At 38.0% G+C, this 22,086-nt stretch overlaps 1 protein-coding gene across 1 annotated transcript in view; it reads right to left on the bottom strand.

Annotated features, from left to right (window-relative positions):
* The window catches only part of ABCB5 (ATP binding cassette subfamily B member 5), a 116,872-nt gene that overhangs the window by 2,258 nt on the left and 92,528 nt on the right, over positions 1-22,086 (bottom strand). Inside the window, exons 24-27 of the mRNA XM_052638460.1 lie at positions 14,297-14,453; positions 11,227-11,424; positions 9,547-9,753; positions 368-514 (exon numbers count right to left, since the gene is read on the bottom strand). Coding sequence (XP_052494420.1) covers positions 368-514; positions 9,547-9,753; positions 11,227-11,424; positions 14,297-14,453 — 709 coding nt within the window. The remainder of the gene's footprint in view (positions 1-367; positions 515-9,546; positions 9,754-11,226; positions 11,425-14,296; positions 14,454-22,086) is intronic.

The following is a 22,086-nucleotide window of genomic DNA, read 5'->3' as shown; positions in this document are numbered from 1 at the left end:
TATGTAGATTATCTTATTATTTTGTTTGGTATCATTAGAATAATAATAAAACAGGAAAGTAATCTTCCTTGGGCTTTTTCCTTGAGTGGAGAAGCGTTTCAAGAATTGGGACCCTTTTGATGATGAGACCAATTCTAATGAGAAAACCTTTCTAACACACGGGATGCCTTGTGCCCCTACTCTCTCCCCCCTCCCCACCAGCCTCTGACCTTTACATAAAGGTCAAAACCTTAATTACAACTGGTGACCCTATGACTACAATTCTCTCCAGGCCTTTTTTTCCCCCCACCAACTGACCTTAATTTCTTCCAAAATACGCCACTCTCATATTTCATATTAATCCTGAGATGAAAGAAGAGAAAGTTACCTTTTCACTCTCATTGTCAAGAGCTGAAGTGGCCTCATCCAACAATAAAATTTTTGGTTTACGGAGAAGAGCCCTTGCAATAGCTAGTCTTTGTTTCTGGCCGCCAGAAAGCTGTGTTCCTTTCACTCCAACGTTTGTGTTGTATTTCTATTACAGGAACATGCAATTAAAAAGCAAGTCTTGGTTATTTAAATTAACATGGCAACTGTGGGCGAGAGCCATCTAAATATTTCAGATTTTGCTACTCTCTAAAATTTGTGTCCCAGCAAGTGCTGAAATCTATTCTTGGGCTTTGTTGCAAATAAATGCTAAACCAACAGTAAACACTACTATTTCATTTACATATCTAATCTGATCACAAATAGTAGACCTTTGCCATTTTGCTTCTACAAAGGAATTGTTCAAATTAAAGCATTAAAAAAAAAATCATTAGGGAAAAAGTTCCCAGTAAACACAAATCTTTCCCCATTAAGTTAAATTGTCTTCTGTTTTCAGGTCAAAATGATTTAAAGTATCATTTTAAAAGAAATCACTGGGTTTTTTAGTTGTGGCTCTTACTAAATCTCTGTGGGCACATTTCTCCAGGTGTCATGATGCCATTCTCAGTGGTGCAGGTATCATCCTAGCAACTTTTCAGGCCGTGATAGTGATATTTAGCACTTCACAAATTGCTACACTCTCCTACTTACTAATGACCCCCTTTTCAGTATTACACTCCATGCAAGGGTAAAGGAAATTTCTCACATATCTAAATCATAATGGATCAGCAAGCAGGCTCCCACTTATCCTGTTGAGTCTGCTTTCCTCCAGGGTTTCACCTTGCTCTCTATTAGCCCTTGCCAGTTGTCTGAGAAATACATGCCCTTGGTACCCAAACAAGGATGTGTGGGTGGATCAGCTCCACTGGGAAAGTAAGTCCAACTGTACAACCTTCTAAAGGTGGATCCTGTAGCATCATCATAGAGAAACGCAGCACGTGATGATGTACTGTTTAGCTTAGGACCTTGGAGAGGCCTGATTCAACTGCCTTTCCCTCCACACCTGCTGCCTTCAGGAGGTGTTTCTCCAGCAGAGGAGGTTTGGAGAAAGCTTGTGAGTAACTTTAATAACAGACATGTCTCCTTAATCTCAAAGTTCATTTTCAACTTAAAATGCTTAGTTGCTTACTTTATATCAAATAATGGGTGAATTACTGAAGCCCAGTAAAAGTGTCCTTTGTGAATGGTCTACAAAGGAAACAGACTTTAGCTATCTCCTTTGTGATTTGAGAGATTCCCTGGTGGCTCAGATGGTAAAGCGTCTCCCTGCAATGCGGGAGACCTAGGTTCAATCCCTGGGTCAGGAACATCCCCTGGAGAAGGAAATGGCAACCCACTCCAATACTTTTGCCTGGAAGATTCCATGGATGGAGAAGCCTGGCGGGCTAGAGTTCATGGGGTCGCAAAGAGTTGGACGCTACTTCACCTTCATTAGTTTTTCTTTGTGATTTTAGCTGAGACTGCTAGCCCACTGGGCCTTTTCCTTCTAAAACACATTTTATTAAAACTAGAACCACAGAGCTATAGATAATCAGGTAAAACTCAGTGGTTCATATCCACACACTGCAAGTTTCCCATCTAAATTAGAGGATTCAATCTTAAGCCAAAAACTGGATTTGGTGGCAATGATAATGGACTTGTAGCTCTTTCTGCCAGTCTAGATTAAATTGTATGTGGATTCTTCTATTACAGCTGAAGAAGATATAATACTAGCTTAGAAATCACTTTGCATTTCTTGGCTTTCTTTAGCTTTCAGGAAGATATAAGTCGCAAGAATGAACTGAATGAAAATACAATTCAGATGTTTTTGCCCATCATTAAGCCCTGGTGGCTAAGATGGTAAAGAATCTGCCTGCTATGCAGGAGACACAGGTTCAATCGCTGGGTCGGGGGGATCCCCTGGAGGAGGAAATGGCAACCCACTCCAGTATTCTTGCCTAGAGAATTCCATGGACAGAGGAACCTGGCAGTCTTCAGTCCATGGGATCATAAAGAGTCGGACACAACTGAAAGACTAACACTTTCAAGCAGAACAGATTATAAATATGAATATACATGTTGTCTCAATAGTAATCTAAAAACATTTTCAGACACTTAAACTGAAGGTTTTTGTCTTTTTGTTTGTTTCTAATGAAGAACTACAGGATTTCATTCTTTCCTGTTTCAGCTGAAAATCTAAATCAGTTTTCTGGCAAACACTAGGATGATGAGTGCCCTGAAATCACTTGTTTTATGAGATACTCAAGAAGCAGTAGCTGTTCAATGTAAACCTGGGACTAAATACCAATTTCATCCTGGAAGGAACATCAGATAGAGTCTAATCCTAAACCAGCTGCATGCTGGAGATTCTCTGCAGGCCCGTTAAAGGAGTTTTAGTGTGATTCCAGTGGAGCCAGGAGGTGGTTTGACTGAGAGCTGACTGTGTGAAATTGTGGGCACTAGGGGATTTCTACATCTGATGTATTTCTCAGGGATCCTCAAGACCAAGCCAGTGTTATCTGAACTCCTCTCCCAGGCTGATATTTCCAAATGCCTGGAGGTTCTATTCATGGCCTACACCATAGATTTGTTATCCTTAGCACACTCTAAGTTGACTGCTATTCACGTTCTAGCCTTGATCTGCCAGACAGGTCCATAATCCTTTACCTGAAACCCACAGGGCTATACTTACTTAACAATTCTATCTTTCTTTACTTTAGAATAAAATATACTATAAACTGTACACATTATACATTATTTATATTTAATATGCAATATATATTATTTTGGGCTTCCCAGGCTTCGGGGGTAAAGAATTCGCCTGCCAACGCAGGAGACACAGGAGACTCAGGTTTGATGCCTGGGATGGGAAGATCCCCTGGAGAAGGAAATGGCAACATGCTCCAGTATTCTTGCCTGGAAAATTCCATGAACAGTGTGGCCTGCCAGGCTACAGTCCATGGGTCTCAAAGAGTCAGACAGGACTGAGCAACTGAGCCCACACACAAATATTATTTAAGACCCCCAGAAAGGGCTGGGTAGCAATCAGTAACCAAATATGTGAATACTTCTGTAGAAATATTTGACAATTCATTCTAAGTAGGATTAATAAAGACTACATAAAACCTCATGTCATTTTGACCACCCAACAAATTTACTTCAAACATATGGTCTTTGTGTGTGGAGGGGAGTGTGTGATGTTTAAGAACTTTTGGAAATTGGAACTGGGGGAAAGAAAAGTATGGACCTGAATTTCTCTCATCAACGTTGTAATGTACCAAGACTTGCCCCTTTCATGTAGTCTAGGCCATTGCCACAGAGGCCACAGAGTCTCTTGAATGAGCAAACAAAAGGCTGAGCTTCAAGTGATTTTTTTTCCTTTAAAAATTTGATCATGTCACTTCTTTGTGTAAAAAAGGTCTAGCGGTTTCCTCTTTCCAATAATAACAGAGTCCAAACTTAGTCTGGTAATTCAGAACCTTCACATTTAGTCCATGCTCATATTTGTGTGGCTGCTTCTTAATTCCCCACTTTATAGTTTGTGCTCAGAACTTTAAACTTATTTTCCTTCAAACACATAAAACCCTTTCACATGTATGTGTTTCTGCACGAGCTTATTCTGTCTCCTAAAAATGGTGTTGCTCCCTTTCTGCCTAGTGAACTACTCATTCTTCAAAAGCCAGTTCAAAGCAACATCCTCTGTGTGATTTTCTGTGAAACTTCGTCATTCCTGCTTTCATACTCTCATCATATGCTCTTTGTGTTTTCATGCCAGAAAGCTGCCCAGTGTATTATGTACTTTCTTGTTCACTTTCTACAGACAACCTGAAGCTCAGTCCTGACAATTCCACTTTTATGATATTTTTTACATCCTTTTCCTTGTTTTATTTTATTTTATTAATTCAGACCTTCATAACTAAACCCTGGAAATAGCTCCGAGTTGATTTCCCAAAACCCTTGTCCTTTACTGCTAGACTAGTAATTTCCCTGTCCTATTCCAAAAGGATATTTTGGCACCAGATTTCTTTATGGTTCTATATATTTTCCAGGTAAGAGTGATATGAAAGTAAACTACAGTTTTATTTAAAAACACTTAGAAACAAGCTATTCTTTCTTTTGGAAATAACATTATGATTCTCAAAGTTGATTGTAAAAAGAATGCTGAATCTCTGCAGTATATAGTTTTGGGTAAATCTGAGAAATAGTACAATGAAAATAATGAAAGATAAAAAAACAATTTAAGGGTAAGAGTCAAATGGTACAAATATAAAATGGAAAGCATGTTACCATACATAAATTAAAGAAAACCCTCTTAGGATTATATAAATAATAATCTATCCTTGAATCAATAATTCAGTGAATGTCTTGGTTAAAAAAGGGAAAGCTATAGGGTCACAATATTTTGTTACTCCTTCTATTATAGTTAGTAATGCAGAACGTTAATGAAGTTAGGGAAACTGTATTAATGGCCCATTTCTAGTTAGAGGAACCAATTAATGTGGACAGGAGATGGTGAGGGATGATCTAGTAGTATAAAAGAGAGTATGGTGACCATTATCCTTCTCCCAAAACAGGGCATTAGATTAGTTGTTTAATATAATGCTTACTGAACTTTGGCATTTCCTTTTAAAGTGAGCTACAAAACCACATTATACAAATTTGTTTCTAATCAAAAGTAAGTGTGTGTATGTGTGTGTGTGTGTATATATATATATATATATATATATATATATATATATATGTAGGTACATACATATACTTTTTAAAAAATTTTTGCTGCACTGTGCAACATATGGGGTCTTAGCTCTCTCACCAGGGTCAAACCTGTGCCCCTTTGAGGAAGTGTGGAGTCTTAACCACTGGCCCACCAGGAAGTCCCTATATTTTTATTTTATCTATGTATGTATGTAGGTATAAATAGTAAGAACTTATAAGTTGCAACCAACATTAATGTCTGTGCACTAATTCTGGATTTGTATCAATGCTTGCTATGCTAAAGCCCTCTTGACAGTTAGCCAAGATTTTCAACTTTTCTGAAATTTTGTGTCAGCTGTAACAGCCAATACAGAGAGATGACAAAAATGGCAGGCAAGGACCTAACACTCTAGTGAGAAAATGAGACCCTAAACAAATTAATAAGCACCAGGGTAATTTTAGACTATGGTAAGCACTCTAAAGACTATGCGATAGGCTATAAGGGCTCATGGGTCCTCTTTAAAATAAGATGGCCACGGGAGACTTCTGCAAAAGTGACATTTGAAAGAGCTTGAAATTTAAAGAGCTAGCTCTTCAAAGAGTCGTGGGAAGGGAGAACCCAGCTGAATAAATTTGAGTGTAAATGTCCTGCAGTAGGGAATAAAAAAGTTCATGAGACAGAAAGAAGTCAGTATGGCTGGAGAGAGTCAGCACATAAAGAGATCAGGGCCAGATCACAGAAGGCCCTGCCAGTCTTATAAGAAGTTTTGATTTCATTCTTAGTTCAAAGGGATGACGTTAGGAGGTTTTAGGCAGGGAGGGATATGATTTACTTTCTGTTTTTAAAAGATCCAATTGATGTGAGGAAGAATTATAAAGGGGCAAGACTGGAAACAGGAAGACAGATTCAGTTCAGTCGCTCAGTCGTGTCCGACTCCTAGCGACCCCATGAATCGCAGCACACCAGGCCTCCCTGTCCATCACCAACTCACGGAGTTCACCCAGACTCACGTCCATCGAGTCAGTGATGCCATCCAGCCATCTCATCCTCTGTCGTCCCCTTCTCCTCCTGCCCCCAATCCCTCCCAGCATCAAAGTCTTTTGCAATGAGTCAACTCTTCGCATGAGGTGGCCAAAGTACTGGAGTTTCAGCTTTAGCATCATTCCTTCCAAAGAAATCCCAGGGCTGATCTCCTTCAGAATGGACTGGTTGGATTTCCTTGCAGTCCAAGGGATGCTCAAGAGTCTTCTGCAAAATCAATTCTTCGGCGCTCAGCCTTCTTCACAGTCCAATTCTCACATCCTTACATGACTACTGGAAAAACCATAGCCTTGACTAGACGGACCTTTGCTGGCAAAGTAATGTCTCTGCTTTTTAATATGCTATCTAAGTTGGTCATAACTTTTCTTCCAAGGAGTAAGCATCTTTTAATTTCATGGCTGCAGTCACCATCTGCAGTGATTTTGGAGCCCCAAAATAGAAAGTCTGACACTATTTCCACTGTTTCCCCATCTATTTCCCATGAAGTGATGGGACCGGATGCCATGATCTTAGTTTTCTGAATGTTGAGCTTTAAGCCAACTTTTTCACTCTCCTCTTTCACTTTCATCAAGAGGCTTTTTAGTTCCTCTTCACTTTCTGCCATAACCGTGGTATCATCTGCATATCTGAGATTATTGATATTTCTCCCAGCAATCTTGATTCCAGCTTGTGTTTCTTCCAGTCCAGCGTTTCTCATGATGTACTCTGCATATAAGTTAAATAAGCAGGGTGACAATATACAGCCTTGACATACTCCTTTTCCTATTTGGAACCAGTCTGTTGTTCCATGTCCAATTCTAACTGTTGCTTCCTGACCTGCATACAGATTTCTCAAGAGGCAGGTCAGGTGGTCTGGTATTCCCATCTCTCTCAGAATTTTCCACAGTTTCTTGTGATCCACACAGTCAAAGGCTTTGGCATAGTCAATAAAGCAGAAATAGATGTTTTTCTGGAACTCTCTTGCATTTTCCATGATCCAGCAGATGTTGGCAATTTGGTCTTTGGTTCCTCTGCCTTTCCTAAAAGCAGCTTGAACATCAGGGAGTTCACGGTTCACGTATTGCTGAAGCCTGGCTTGGAGAATTTTGAGCATTCCTTTACTAGCATATGAGATGAGTGCAATTATGCGGTAGTTTGAGCATTCTTTGGCATTGCCTTTCTTTGGGATTGGAATGAAAACTGCCCTTTTCCAGTCCTGTGGCCACTGCTGAGTTTTCCAAATTTGCTGGCATATTGAGTGCAGCACTTTCACAGCATCATCTTTCAGGATTTAAAATAGCTCAACTGGAATTCCATCACCTCCACTAGCTTTGTTCATAGTGATGCTTTCTAAGGCCCACTTGACTTCACATTCCAGGATGTCTGGCTCTAGATGAGTGATCACACCATCGTGATTATCTGGGTCATGAAGATCTTTTTTGTACAGTTCTTCTGTGTATTCTTGCCACCTCTTCTTAATATCTTCTGCTTCTGTTAGGTCCATACCATTTCTGTCCTTGATCGAGCCCATCTTTGCATGAAATGTTCCCTTGGTATCTCTCATTTTCTTGAAGAGATCTCTAGTCTTTCCCATTCTGTTGTTTTCCTCTATTTCGTTTCATTGATCGCTGAAGAAGGCTTTCTCATCTCTTCTTGCTATTCTTTGGAACTCTGCATTCAGATGCTTATATCTTTCCTTTTCTCCTTTGCTTTTTGCTTCTCTTCTTTTCACAGCTATTTGTAAGGCGTCCCCAGACAGCCATTTTGCTTTTTTGCATTTCTTTTCCATGGGGATATTCTTGATCCCTGTCTCCTGTACAATGTCACGAACCTCCATCCATAGTTCATCAGGCCCTCTATCTATCAGATCTAGGCCCTTAAATCTATGTCTCACTTCCACTGTATAATCAGAAGGGATTTGATTTAGGTCATACCTGAATGGTCTAGCGATTTTCCCTACTTTCTTCAATTTAAGTCTGAATTTGGTAATAAGGAGTTCATGATCTGAGCCACAGTCAGCTCCTGTTCTTGTTTTTGTTGACTGTATAGAGCTTCTCCATCTTTGGCTGCAAAGAATATAATCAATCTGATTTCAGTGTTGACCATCTGGTGATATCCATGTGTAGAGTCTTCTCTTGTGTTGTTGGAAGAGGGTGTTTGCTATGACCAGTGCATTTTCTTGGCAAAACTCTTAGTCTTTGCCCTGCTTCATTCCGCATTCCAAGGCCAAATTTGCCTGTTACTCCAGGTGTTTCCTGGCTTCCTACTTTTGCATTCCAGTCCCCTATAATGAAAAGGACATCTTTTTTGGGTGTTAGTTCTAAAAGATCTTGTAGGTCTTCATAAAACTGTTCAAATTCAGCTTCTTCAGCATTACTGGTTGGGGCATAGACTTGGATAACTGTGATACTGAATGGTTTGCCTTGGAAACGAACAGAGATCATTCTGTCATTTTTGAGACTGCATCCAAGTACTGCATTTCGGACTCTTTTGTTGACCATGATGGCTACTCCATTTCTTCTGAGGGATTCCTGCCTGCAGTAGTAGATATAATGGTCATCTGAGTTAAATTCACCCATTCCAGTCCATTTTAGTTCTTTGATTCCTAGAATGTTGATGTTCACTCTTGCCATCTCTTGTTTGACCACTTCCAATTTGCCTTGATTCATGGACCTGACATTCCAGGTTCCTATGCAATATTGCTCTTTACAGCCTCGGACCTTGCTTCTCTCACCAGTCACATCCACAGCTGGGTATCGTTTTTGCTTTGGCTCCATCCCTTCATTCTTTCTGGAGTTATTTCACCACTGAAATCCAGTAGCATATTGGGCACCTACTGACCTGAAGAGTCCCTCTTTCAGTATCTCATCATTTTGCCTTTTCATACTGTTCATGGGGTTCTCATGACAGAATGTGGTCCACTGGAGAAGGGAAGACAGATTAAGAAGGTGCTAAAGTGGTCCTCTCTGATGTCTCAGATGGTAAAGAATCCATCTGCAATGTGGAAACTCAGGTTCAATCCCTGGGTTGGGAAGATCCCCTGGAGAAAGGAATGGCTACCCACTCTAGTGTTCTTGCCTAGAGAATTCCATGGACAGAGGAGTCCATGGCATCACAAACAGTCAGATGTGACTGAGCGACTAACACTTTCACTCACTTTCAAGGTGGTCCAGAGGGGGATGATGGTGGTGTAGCCATGAGTAGAGTATAAATGAATAGAAGGTATAAAATCAAAATATGAAGATTAATTGATATTCAGTGAATATTAATACAGTTGGTCTTGGAAAATGTCACCCAAACATAACCTCAAATTTTGCTTTTTATATCTCACTTTACATTAGATGCCAGCAATAAATTGTGTAATCCAAGGAGCACATAAAATTAACCACTTAAGCCCAATAAAATACTAGACAGCTTTTGGTTCAAGATTCCAGGCATTTTCTTACCTCAGGGAGACCCTCAATAAAAGAGTGGATGTTTGCTGCATTTGCTACTTCTTTTATCTCATTCAGTGACACAACACGGCTGTTATCACCATAGGCTATGTTCTCAGCAATGCTACAGTTGAAGAGCACAGGTTCTTGAGAAACGATTGCTATCTGGGAACGGAGCCACTGTACGTTCAATTCCTTTGCATCCACACCATCAAATAGCTGCCAAAGGCAGAAGGGAGAATGGTATGTGAAGATCCAACAACTGCATCATGTTACAGCTCACTGCATTCAAACATATACAAATCATAACAAGAAGGTTAGGAATTCAAGCTGTTTCATAGCATAAATGTTACCCGAGAAGGGCTCATAAATCATATGTTGTATAGAAGCAGACAGCACGTATTAATAACTAACTGAAGTATCAACTCTTAAACTTACTTGACATTTCTGGGAATGGCCATATGTTCTAGAGACCTGCCCAGAGTTTAGAATGAAATCTGGTGTTCTGTACTAAAGTCAGATGAAAAACGACCAACCTCCACTGTAAAGGACCCTGCTTTATTAAAGCCTAGTGATGTAACAAAATTCAACTGACATCTGATGAGCATAAGCATACCTACTATGTGATGAGGACTCTTCAGGCACTGAGGAAAGAGTAATAAATAAGACAAAGGTCTTACCCTCCTTAGCTTATATTGTAGCAGAGAGAGGCAGGTAATAAGCACACTGACAAACAACAACATCAGAAAAATAAAGTGTCATGAAACAAGATAATGAAGTAGAGAGTGACTAAGAATGTGCTGAGGATTTGGGAAGGGGACAGGTGAATGCATTATATTCTAAGAAGTCCCTCTAAGGAAGTAGTATTTTTAGACTGAGACATGAATGATGAGAAGGTATTGGCAAAGGAGTTATAGTAAGAACAAATTGTGATCAGGGGAACAGCAAGAACAATGTGTGTTCAAAGAACATTGTGTATTTCTAGAACATAAAGAAGTCAGTGAGACTGATAAACAGTGTATAGTGAGGTAGGAATGATAGGAGAGGAGTTTGGAGGGAGAGGCAGGGGCTAGATCACAAAGGACCTTGATTTGATAGTATGGACTCTTGTTTATTCTAACTGCGATAGAAAATCATTGGAGAGTTTAAAAGAAGGAGTGTGCTATGCTATATGCAAACAGCTGAGTGTTACCTAATTTTGGTCCTCATTGTTCATTGTTTTCTGTGAAGACAGCCTTTTTGCAAATAATCTTTGTGACTGTGATGGGCAAAAGACTGTACATCGCAGCAAAATGACTGTCATGACAACCACTGACTTTTACGGGCTTCTTGTTTTTTGCGGTGGTAGGGGAAGGAAGAACAGGAAGTTGTCTTTGTGTGTTTGTAATGTGGTGGTGTTTGAAGGGACAGAATAGTTGAAAATCTGAATATAAGTTAGAGTAAGAAAAGTGCCAGGTAAGAAAATCCGTCCTTGGAGTTCAAAGGAGGGAGAGGTTGCATTTCTTTTTTGAGATCAGGATGCAGAACTTAATGGAGCTGATTCAAAAGAGCTCTAATCATGCCTATGGTTTTGAGAATTGTGGTGTGGAGATGGCCAGAGTGAATAGCAGGAAGCTTGAACTTAAGCCCAAGGGAATGTTTAAGAACAGCTCCACTAACCTCCAGATAAGTTGTATTTGAATTCAGTCTTACCACTTGTCCTTTCACTGGGTCATAAAATCTCTGCAGAAGTTGGACAGAAGTGCTTTTCCCACAGCCGCTGCTTCCCACAAATGCTACTGTCTTTCCTTTCTCAATATTGAGGGATAAACTGCGAAGGATTAGGACATCTGGGCGACTTGGATAGAAGAAAGAGACTTCTCGGAACTCTATATTCCCTTCACATATGTCCTGGTGAAAGAAAGTTGGCAGTGTTTAGAAGGATGACTTAGAAAATCTGTAACAAACTACAGCACACTGGCTGAGTGCTTTCTGAAAACTGTGTATGTTTCCACAACCATTTTAATTTTAAACATCATGTTCCTCTCTGTCGAGTTGCTGACTGCACATTGTTGCTGCTGTTCAGTCACTAAGTCGTGTCCAAATCTTTGCGACCCTATGGACTGCAGCATGCCAGGCCTCCCTGTCCTTCACTATATCCTTGAGTTTGCTCAAACTTACATCCATTGAGTCGGTGATGCCATCCAACCATTTCATCCTCTGTCGCCCCCTTCTTCTCTTGCCCTCAAACTTTTCCAGCCATCAGGGTCTTTTCCAGTGAGTTGACCCTTCACATCAGGTGGCCAAAGTTTCAGCTTCAGCCTCAGTACTTTCTGTCATTTTGGTTGAGATTTTTATGTCTGTAGTTTTTGTGGTCTTAACTCTCAGACTTGCTAAAAACACTAGTTTCCTTTGGCTTCAGTACCCAGTCACAGTCTGATCTGCAGAAGAGCTGTTTGACCACCTGCCCTAAATAAATACATCTTTAAAAAAATTAGTTTGTGCTTTACAGATATTATTTGTGCTTTATAGGTATTATTGCTTAACTCAGAATAGCTAGAGCCCTCATAAACTATATGTATAAATGTTGTTTTTATAAGTTGGACCATGATTTACAGTTTATATACATCTCTATTTTAAATTCAGAGTTATCTGTGTTAATCTTTTGGCAGTGACATTTGCCTATAAATTTATTTTTCTCTTTATGCTTCAATCTCTTTAGTGATTGATAATTTGTAAACCAATATTTATGTATATCATAAGTATGATGTTTATAAAAGACTTTCCAGAACAATCACTAAATGATGATTAACTTTCTCTTTATATATTTGGTTCATAAGATTTTAGGTTCTTTTGAATTCCATGTTTGCCCTCAATCAAATGCATTTTAACTAGTGAGGTTTAATAATCATGATCAGCATATTCTGAGCCCAGTATATAGGTAGGAGGCAGGGATAGGTGGAGGGGAGGATTATCAAAAAATATTTGACAATGAAATTATTCTGTTGTCAAAGGAAAGAAATGTTAACTTGTGGTTAAGTATTTTAGAATTAGAAAAAAAATCCTGAAACGATATGTACCAAAATATTAAGTTTAACAGCACCTTGTTTTTAGCTTTTTCAATGCTTTCTGTTTTGCCCACTACAGCACATGAATATTATTTGCAAAAAAAAATAAAAAAAAAAACCTTGGAGAGTGCAATTATTTCTGTATGCTCTGATGCCTTTTGGAAAGGTATAGAGAGATATTCTAGACTTCCAGACTTTAATACATTTAAATTTTTACTATTTTAAACATTTTGTAATGAAAAAATTTCAAACATCTATAAAAGTAGAGAGAATAACATATAATGGACTGTTTGCATATATGCCTATCTCCCAATGTCAGTAGTTATTGTTGTTTGCCAGTTTTGTTTTTATCAGACTTTATTTTTTTAAAGCATAGAGAGTGGGCTTCCCTGGTGGCTCAGTAGTAAAGAATCCACCTGCCAATGCAGAAGACAGACTTGATCCCTGATCTGGGAAGATCCCATATGCCACAGAACAACTGAGCCTATTGAGCCCGTGCTCTAGAGCCCAGGAACTGCAACTACTGAAGCCTGCTCAACCTAGAGCCTGTGCTCTTCAATAAGGGAAGCCAGCACAAGGAGAAACCTGCGTACCACAACTAGAGAGAAGCCCCGGCCCACCGCAACTAGAGAAAAGGCAGCACAGCAACAAAGACCCAGCACAGCCAAAAATAAATGAATAAAAATCAAAATAAAAATAAAACAGGGAGTGATAGAAGTAGGTGTCTATTAAATAAAATAAAGATTAAATAACAATTTTATAGTCTTTATAGAAACATTTCCACATTCTATCCCTTTGATACAGTTCTATGGGGATGTTTATCAGTGAGATGCTCAATCCCTCTATTGTAACATTTAGAAAGAAATGACTAGTAATATTACTAAATATCTAAATCCTAAGATTTAAAAATTTTCCTACATTACTTTTCAAAAGACAAGTATGAAATTTTATTGTGACACTCATGTCTCTTAAAGCATTCTATTTTGAGACTGTCATGATCTTTTTATTTCTAACAACTAGCATTTCTTTTAATAATTATGAGGTTTGAGTGATAATGTACTATTTTAAGCTATCATACATATAAATCTACTGTTAAAATTCTAGAGGGAAATACATTTAAATGAAAATTTCCTTTTAAGTGTATACCTAATAGTTATTCTTTTAAATTTAAAATGTCTAGAAAAACTGAATATTTATTTAATATATGCATCTTTTAGAGTTTGTGACTAAATGTGTACATGTGTTTTAATATTAATAATTTAATATAGTTCCCATTTCCTCTCTTCTGTTTACACATATATTTTCCATGAAAAATGACGTCTGAAGTAGCAGGATACTATTTACTTTGCATATGTTATCAGAGAAAAAAATGAATAAATCTTAATGCAAAGCTTTATCCAATATTAAAACTTTTGCAGTCTAAATAAAATCAAATGTATAAATCAATCCTGTGTTCAAGAATATTCTGGCAAATAAACCAGAAGCACATATTTTTTAATATAAAATCTGTACATTTTAGTAGGAGAGGTGAAAATTTGATTAAGACAAGATCCCCTTTCTCCTTTTATAACCATAACTGTTATTTATACAAGCTTTTAATTATTTACAGCACTCATTTGCAGTTATCAAGTAATGCCTTCATTTAAGTCTAATTAGAGAGCATGCATATGAAGAATTAATAATAAGTGGACATTTAAAATCATAGTTGTGCTTACTGTTTTTTTCCCTTCTTGACTATAGCTGTCTATAGTTGGTTTCTTTTCCAGCAAAGCAAACAGATGTGCAGCCCCAGATTTGGCTCTTGAATATTCAGGTGCCAAAACAAGTGTTTCTCCAATGGCCATAGCTCCGTATGCAATTGCAGTAAAAACTCTATCAAAAGATAAAGCATTTGAATCTCAGTTAGGTCTATTTTCAAATAAGAGCTCTAAAAGTGAAGGAAAAATCAGGTGCTGGGATATAATCTTTTGACCCAGATAGAGCCATTAATGCTCAAGGCTCAAAAATGATATAGCTCTTTTGTAATTTTCCACCACATATTGATTATCCCTTTCCTATACAACGAAATGACTTTGGAGCTCAGGTAATCTTAAAAATTTCTCTTCCAATTAGAAAGACAGATCAAAGGCTCTAACTAGTGAGTATAAAACTTCTTTGTTTCTTTGATACAAGGATCATTTGCTTGGAGATTTGACAGAGAATTCAACTAACAATGGGAAGAATGGATTCTCCAGTAGTGAGGTCTGAATTTACACAGTAGATATGAACGGTTTTTTCCCCCCGTTTTTGCATATAATGTAGTTAGAACAGATACTCTGATGCCAGATGATTGGTTATCTGCCTGAAGTGCTACAAGATTTAAAGAGAGCAAAGCATGGAGACTGTTCTTTGTTAAGATCCTAAAAACAATATATGAGTAAAATACAGGTTAGCCAGACTGGAAGAAGTGCTATGATCTTTGGTCTGCTACGGATTATGATTAATTCTAAAATGGTAAGTATGCAGATGAAAGCACACAGGATAATAGTCATGGAAATGTGCATATCATGTGGCCATGGTTAAATATTTTTCCTCTCATTTTTCATTTTAGTCATGGAAACACATTACTGGAATGAAAAATACTGCATCTCAGTGACAGAGCTAAAAGTGTAATTCAGCTAACAATTATATAAGTTTCACTGGCAATATTTAAACATTAGGCAATAAAAGGATACACAGAACCCAGTTGCTTGTTTGCCGTGCTGTATCATAGCAAGGTAAATACAAACACACTGGTCTCATGAATTTCTCTAGAGATGGGACCTATCAAGGGGTGGATTTTGATGCAATCTCTTCAGCAACATAGACTTCAGATCTTGAACCTTGTTTTCTTTATAAAGGTCAAACACCATATAAAATATACAAACAACTGGTTTACTGGGATGTGTGATGCTAAAATTTTGTTGTCACTAGCTCTGTGATGTCAAGGCATTTTTAGTACTAATATTTACCGATATTCAGAGCTCAAAATGCCATTCAAAATACTTAATACTCAGCTATAAATATCAGAAGTGAGTATCGAATTTAGGTAATACATGAGAGTAGGCGTCTCAGAACAACTAAGAACATACCTTAGTATCTGAAATGTGCCAGAATATCTTACTGTCCTAAAATTTGCATAATTAAAAGTCAATTTAATTATTTGGCATAAGTGTACCGAGGCTAATGTCTTTGTTAGGTCTCCCATAAAATGAAATTTACTGAGAAGGGGAGAAGGGAAAACAAAGATGCAAAATAGATTAAGAAGAAAAGTTTTAGTAAGAAGGAGAGCACCAGCTGAAAGCTCTGTGCTGTCTTCATTATGTTTATGTTGAGGAGAGGCTAAATGGAACGGGCATTGATGTTGATGAGGATTAGATTGAGGAAACTAACTTTGTGGTGATGGGACTGTCTAGGGGTTTCAGTTCAGTTCAGTTAAGTCGCTCAGTTGTGTCTGACTCTTTGCGACCTCATGGACTGCAGAACGCCAGGCCTCCCTGTCCATCACCAACTTCAGGAGTTTACTTAAACTCATGTCCATTAAGCTGGTGATGCCATCCAACCATCTCATCCTCTGTCGTCCCCTTCTCCTCCTGCCTTCAATCTTTCCCAGTATCAGGGTCTTTTCCAGTGAGTCAGTTCTTCGCATCAGGTGGCCAAAGTATTGAAGTTTCAGCTTCAGCATCAGTCCTTCCAATGAATATCCAGGGCTGATTTCCTTTAGGATGGACTGGTTGGATCTCCTTGCAGTCCAAGGGATGCTCAAGAGTCTTCCAACACCACAGTTCAAAAGCATCAGTTCTTTGGTGCTCAGCTTTCTTTATAGTCCAGCTCTCACATCCATACACGACTACTGGAAAACCATAGCTTTGACTAGATGGACCTTTGTTGGCAAAGTAATGTCTCTGCTGTTTAATATGTTGTCTAGGTTGATTATAACTTTTCTTTCAAGGAACAAGCGTTGTTTAATTTCATGGCTGCAGTCACCATCTGCAGTGATCTTGGAGCCCCCAAAAATAAAGTCTAGGGGTTTAGTCAGGGACATTATTCTCCATTATACTTTTCTCCCAGTGGGTGCTGTATAAAGAGACCAAAGCTACAGAATCTGTCCTGACCTCATCTGGCCCAATTAGATAGAATGAACTAAAGTGCAATTCACTTCCACTTAAGTATTTATTGCACAATAACCAGTGCTCTAACTCCATGAGAGTGTTGCTGCTGAGTCACTTCAGTTGTGTCTGACTCTGTGCGACCCCATAGATGGCAGCCCAACAGGCTCCCCCATCCCTGGGATTCTCCAGGCAAGAACACTGGAGTGGGGTGCCATTTCCTTCTCCAGTGCATGAAAGTGAAAAGTCAAAGTGAAGTTGCTCAGTCGTATCCGACTCTTAGTGACCCCATGGACTGCAGCCTAGTGTTAAGTCTCTTCAAATTGGTCCCAGCTCCTGGAGGCCTCTGAACCAAGAGCTTACTCCAGGAAATGTTCAGGCTGACTTCCCGTGCCAATATTGGTCATGGGAATTTTGCCCATTTAGGATATATAAAGAGGAGTAATTTATTATGATGACAAATGTTTTAAAGTCACCAATAACACATTCATCAAAGTATTAATGTACTTATATAGTATAATTACTATACATTATATATACTTATATAATAGTATATATATAATTACTATATAGCATATATAGTACTATATATAGTATATAGTATAGTATACTATATATACTACAAGTTATATAGTATATATATAAAATATATAAGTATATATAATGTATAGTAATAGTACACTATATATAATAGTACTATATATACTATATATATACACTATATAGTATCCTTATATAGTACTTATATATATATTATATATCTACTATATAACTTATAATGTATAGTATTATATATATACTATATAACTTATAGTATAATGTACTTATTAATGTATGATAGTATTATACAGCCTCTTCATGCCTAAATAAGATTACAAGAAACATTGCACAGTTCAGAAATGATTTGCATGTAGAAAAAATTCTTGAGCCACAAATATGTAATGTAAGAATTAAAAAACCTAAAATTTAACTCCCATAGCTTTCTTAAATTTAAATTGTCCATGGAAGAAGAAATCTTATCTACAGCTTATCCTTACATGGATTTACTCTGAATTTATACTGCTTTACTGATTTTATAGCAAACATCTCTGGGATGGCTAGAGTTAAGGAAAGAGAATATTGAGCAAATAGAGATCTGGAGAGGGTTTTCACGTGCTGAGCTTTCCTTGTTATATGGATTCTTCATGGGTGCATGGGGTCATTGTCACTGTAGCCTTGCTACAGTGATCCTTTCAAGCATTTCCATACAATGGAGAAATCTCCTTGCCCATCATTGCTGCTGAAATAGAATTCAAATTTTTAAAAGATCTTTTGGCTAGGAACAACAATAAAAAAGCATAGAAATGAACAAACCTGATTTTAATACAATTGCTCCAAATAGAAATACCTAGCATAGTAACTAGTTCACGTCTGTATGTCTCCCCTTAACCCTGCTCCCATATCCAGTGTGTATACCTTTGACGACTTCAAGAAGTATACTAGGGGGTTCTGAGACTGACTGAAGCCAGACCACTGGGCCTACATCCAAATTCCATCCTTTCTGTACTAGCTCTGTGACCCTCTGCACGTTCTTTGTGGTTCTGCTTCTGCATGACAATCAGAGATAACAAGACTATCTGCATCTTACGGGATAGTTGTGAGAATTGAATATGTTAATAATGTAAAGTGTTTAGAATAGTGCTCAGTGAATGTTTAAGTTGTTGTTATTCCTTTCACAGAACTGAAAGTTAATGGGACACTTCCTGTTGGAAAATAAGCTCACACATTTCTATGGATGTAGATTAGTGCAGCAGGTCAAACCACAACTTCTGAAGTCCCTACCCAGTAAGTTTCTGTTTTTGAACTGGAAGATAAAGTATCTTTCCTCACACAGGTGGCCATTACAATTATTCCTATACTCATACTCTTTCTCCCTGCATCTAGGTAACAGTACAAAGATCCTTTTCTTTTTACCCTAAATCCCTTTCTCAACAGAAGGAAGAAAGAAAATATACAACTTATATTTATTTGTTTCTTTAGGTTTTATAGAATATTTTCATATATATGACACCATTTGATCACTTAGGAGTAAGGTAGGGAAATTTATCCCTTTTTAATAAATCAGGAGACTCTTAACTCAGAGAAATAAGCAATTTGCCCAGGATCACATAGCTGTGAAAACCTCAGGCCTGGAACTTGAACTTCCTGTTTACTGTATTTTCCCTTCTACAGTACTCCTTTCGGTGGAAAGCTGACCCGAGCTGTGTCCTGCATGTTGGGGTTTGTTACCACTTGTTTCCCATTTTAGAATCTTCAGACAACCTTAGATATCAAATCTCCCCTGATTTGTCTCCTTTAGATCCCTTCAATGCTTGATCCCTCTATCTGGTCTCCTTATCTTGTCCTCCTCTCTTCTGGATAATCTCTGGGGAGAAGTTGGGTAGCTGTCATGGCAGTAAACACTGAAAGAGGACTTTCCTGTTTTCCTTGTTTTGGCTAATCGAGGTTGTTTTCCTAACTATCAATAAAATGTTAACACTGTCCCATGGCTCCCTGGCTTACCAGAGCAAAGATAATAGTGAGGATCTAGCTTGCTTTCTGTGCTCGTGCTCAGTTGCTAAGTCGTGTCTGACTCTTTGTGACCCCACGGGGTGTTGCCCACCAGGCTTCTCTGTCCATGAAATTTTCCAGGCAAGAAAACTGGAGTGGGTTGCCATTTCCTCCTCCAGTGAATCTTCCCAAACCAGGGGTCAAACTGTCTCCTGCATAGCAGGCAATTTCTTTATCACTGAGCTACCTGAGATTGAATATTCAAAGTCCAATATGATTTCCTGTCATTAACTGTATTTGGATTTTTGGAGGACTAGGCCGCAACACATATGCTGCTTGGCTCTGCTTGTCAGGCAGTTTTCAAAGCTGTGGCTTTTATTTTAACTATTCTGAAGGCGTCATGCCTTGATTCTTTCTTACCCATCTGCTCTGCTTAGCTTCCTGCTAATATGCATAGCATAGAAGGAAGAAACAGAGAGAGAGGCAAGTTCTGAAGTTGGAGTATGAAGTTACAGAAACCTCTGCTGGACACTAAGGTTTCTGCACTATATTGCACAAGACAAGTCAGCTACAAACTAACCTAAAGACACTAAAATTCAGACAGAATAAACTTATGTTGTATTTCTCAAAGTGTGTACATTTATATTAGAGTAAACCCAAAGTGTTACAAGGACTAACAAAGGCAGAAGTGGAGAGTTTTACTACACATATGTGTAATGAAAACCTAAGCAAGAAATTTTTCTAAATGGTTATGCATTGGCTGCAAGGCAACAGAGTGAAAATGTTTAAAACCTTTTTAAAAAATGCTCATTTCAGAGAAACTTTTACGATAATAAGAGACAGCTTTTACCATAAGAAATCTATATGACCTTTTTTTTTTTTAAGAAGAAAAAGCTAAGGTTGATAGTAGCTTGGCTGATAAAGTAATATTATGAGCACATCAAGGAATTCTGCTGATAAGACTCCCTTTGTATATCTCCTTTTATAAGTGAAGTGAAAATCGCTCAGTCATGTTTGACTCTCTGTGACCCCATGGACTGTAGCCTGCCAGGCTCTGTCCATGGAATTCTCCAGGCCAGAATACTGGAGTGGGTAGCCATTCCCTTCTCCAGAAGATCTTCCCAACCCAGGGATCAAACCTGGGTCTGCTGCACTGCAGGCAGATTCGTTGTCATCTGAGCCACTAGGGAAGCCTTCTAAAGACACACTGTCATTTCTGAAAGACAGACAGCTTACCCATCCTGGTAGCTATAAATCATGAAAATACATTTACATTTTATAGAGTGAATAAAACATTTTTATTTTATACAATAAACTAAAATATGAATTTCCCAATTTTTAGATAATTCTAGGAAAGTTTCTGAAATGATCAAAAGAAAACTCTAAGGTTTTAAGGAACTATGGAGAGCAGCCTGGGATTCAGTCCCTATACTCGTATTTCTTACAGAGTGATCTTCAGATTCTGTGCCTCAGAATAATCTGGATGTTTGGTGAAATGTAGGTTCCTGGCCCTACACCAAATCTACATATCTCTGGATTAGGTCTGTGGGGTGAGCTCCAAATATCTTCATTTTTAACCAGTTTCTCGATTAATGAATCAGGAAATCACTAATTCAGAAAACAGCACGAAGTTCTTTTTACCTAAAGAGGGTTCTAGTAGGAAGTGTTTAACTTGGTAAAATTTTCCATTCACTTAGCTGATGAGATAGAAAGCTGTCCTACTCTGGAAAGTGCAGCATGCTTCAAGCTAGGTATAATTTAATGTTGATAAAGGGACACTCATGACATGATCATAGTTGTCAGAGACCACTTTGGATTTCCAAGAAAGCTGAAGATTTTGCTATTGAAGACAAATCTCATCTGTTCACATTTTGCACAGTCCCATTCCCATATTTTTCAGAGCCCATCCCCTGTGTCCACACTATAAAAGTATCAGTATCCTTAGTCTGTTTGTAGTCTGGTTGAATGAAACAAATAAAAAATTATACTAGTGCATAGCTCCTTGTTTCTTCCTTCCCTCAGGGCACTGGGAAATACCAATGTGACACTGTTCATTAATGCTCTCATGTTAATAGTCTTAACATATATTCTGACAGATAAAAATTTTATGTCTCCAGAAATTATCCTTTTTAATGAGTTTAAAAAAATTCAGGAAATGTGATAGGCCAGCAGGAGGAGGAGTTTTTGTATGGGGGCCTTTTGATTCTCCTACTTTTTAGGGCCATAAAATAACATTAAGCAAGTCACTTGTTCCATTTATGGTAATCATTAGCCCGCCTCTTGATATTTAAATGTTCAGAAAACTACATAAGATTTTTAAAATAATAATTTTATAGAAATATTCTATGCAAATTTGTCACAGAGTTAGTAATAATAATAACTAATGATTAATAATAATGTCTACCAAGCAAAGCCCCTAGCATCTTGTAGCATGAACTTGAATCTGTGCTCTGCCACTTACTGATTAAGTGACTTTGGCCAAGTTAGGTAACCTCCTTGAGTCTTAATTTTCCCCACCTGTAAAATGGGAATCATAACATCTCACAGGGCAGTTGAGAAGATTAAGCAAATAGCGTACTACAAATCCTTAATACTGAATAAGGACTCAATCAAGTTTGTTGTTACTGTGATTATCATATGAAACAGAATGGTTGGCAGTCTTGAGAGGCCCCATTCAAAATATCCTGCCTGATGTCATTTGCAGGCATGATAGTGATGGTGTGATTTTGAGGTTGTATCATTCTTTAACTAAGAAGATTGTTTGCTTAGTTTTTTTTTTTAATTTAAATTTATTTATTTTAATTGGAGGCTCATTACTTTATAATATTGTATTGGTTCTGCCACACATC

This window comes from Budorcas taxicolor, chromosome 4 (genome assembly GCF_023091745.1).
Source record: "Budorcas taxicolor isolate Tak-1 chromosome 4, Takin1.1, whole genome shotgun sequence".
Classification (NCBI taxonomy): domain Eukaryota; kingdom Metazoa; phylum Chordata; class Mammalia; order Artiodactyla; family Bovidae; genus Budorcas; species Budorcas taxicolor.
This window is presented reverse-complemented; position numbering and strand designations above follow the sequence as displayed.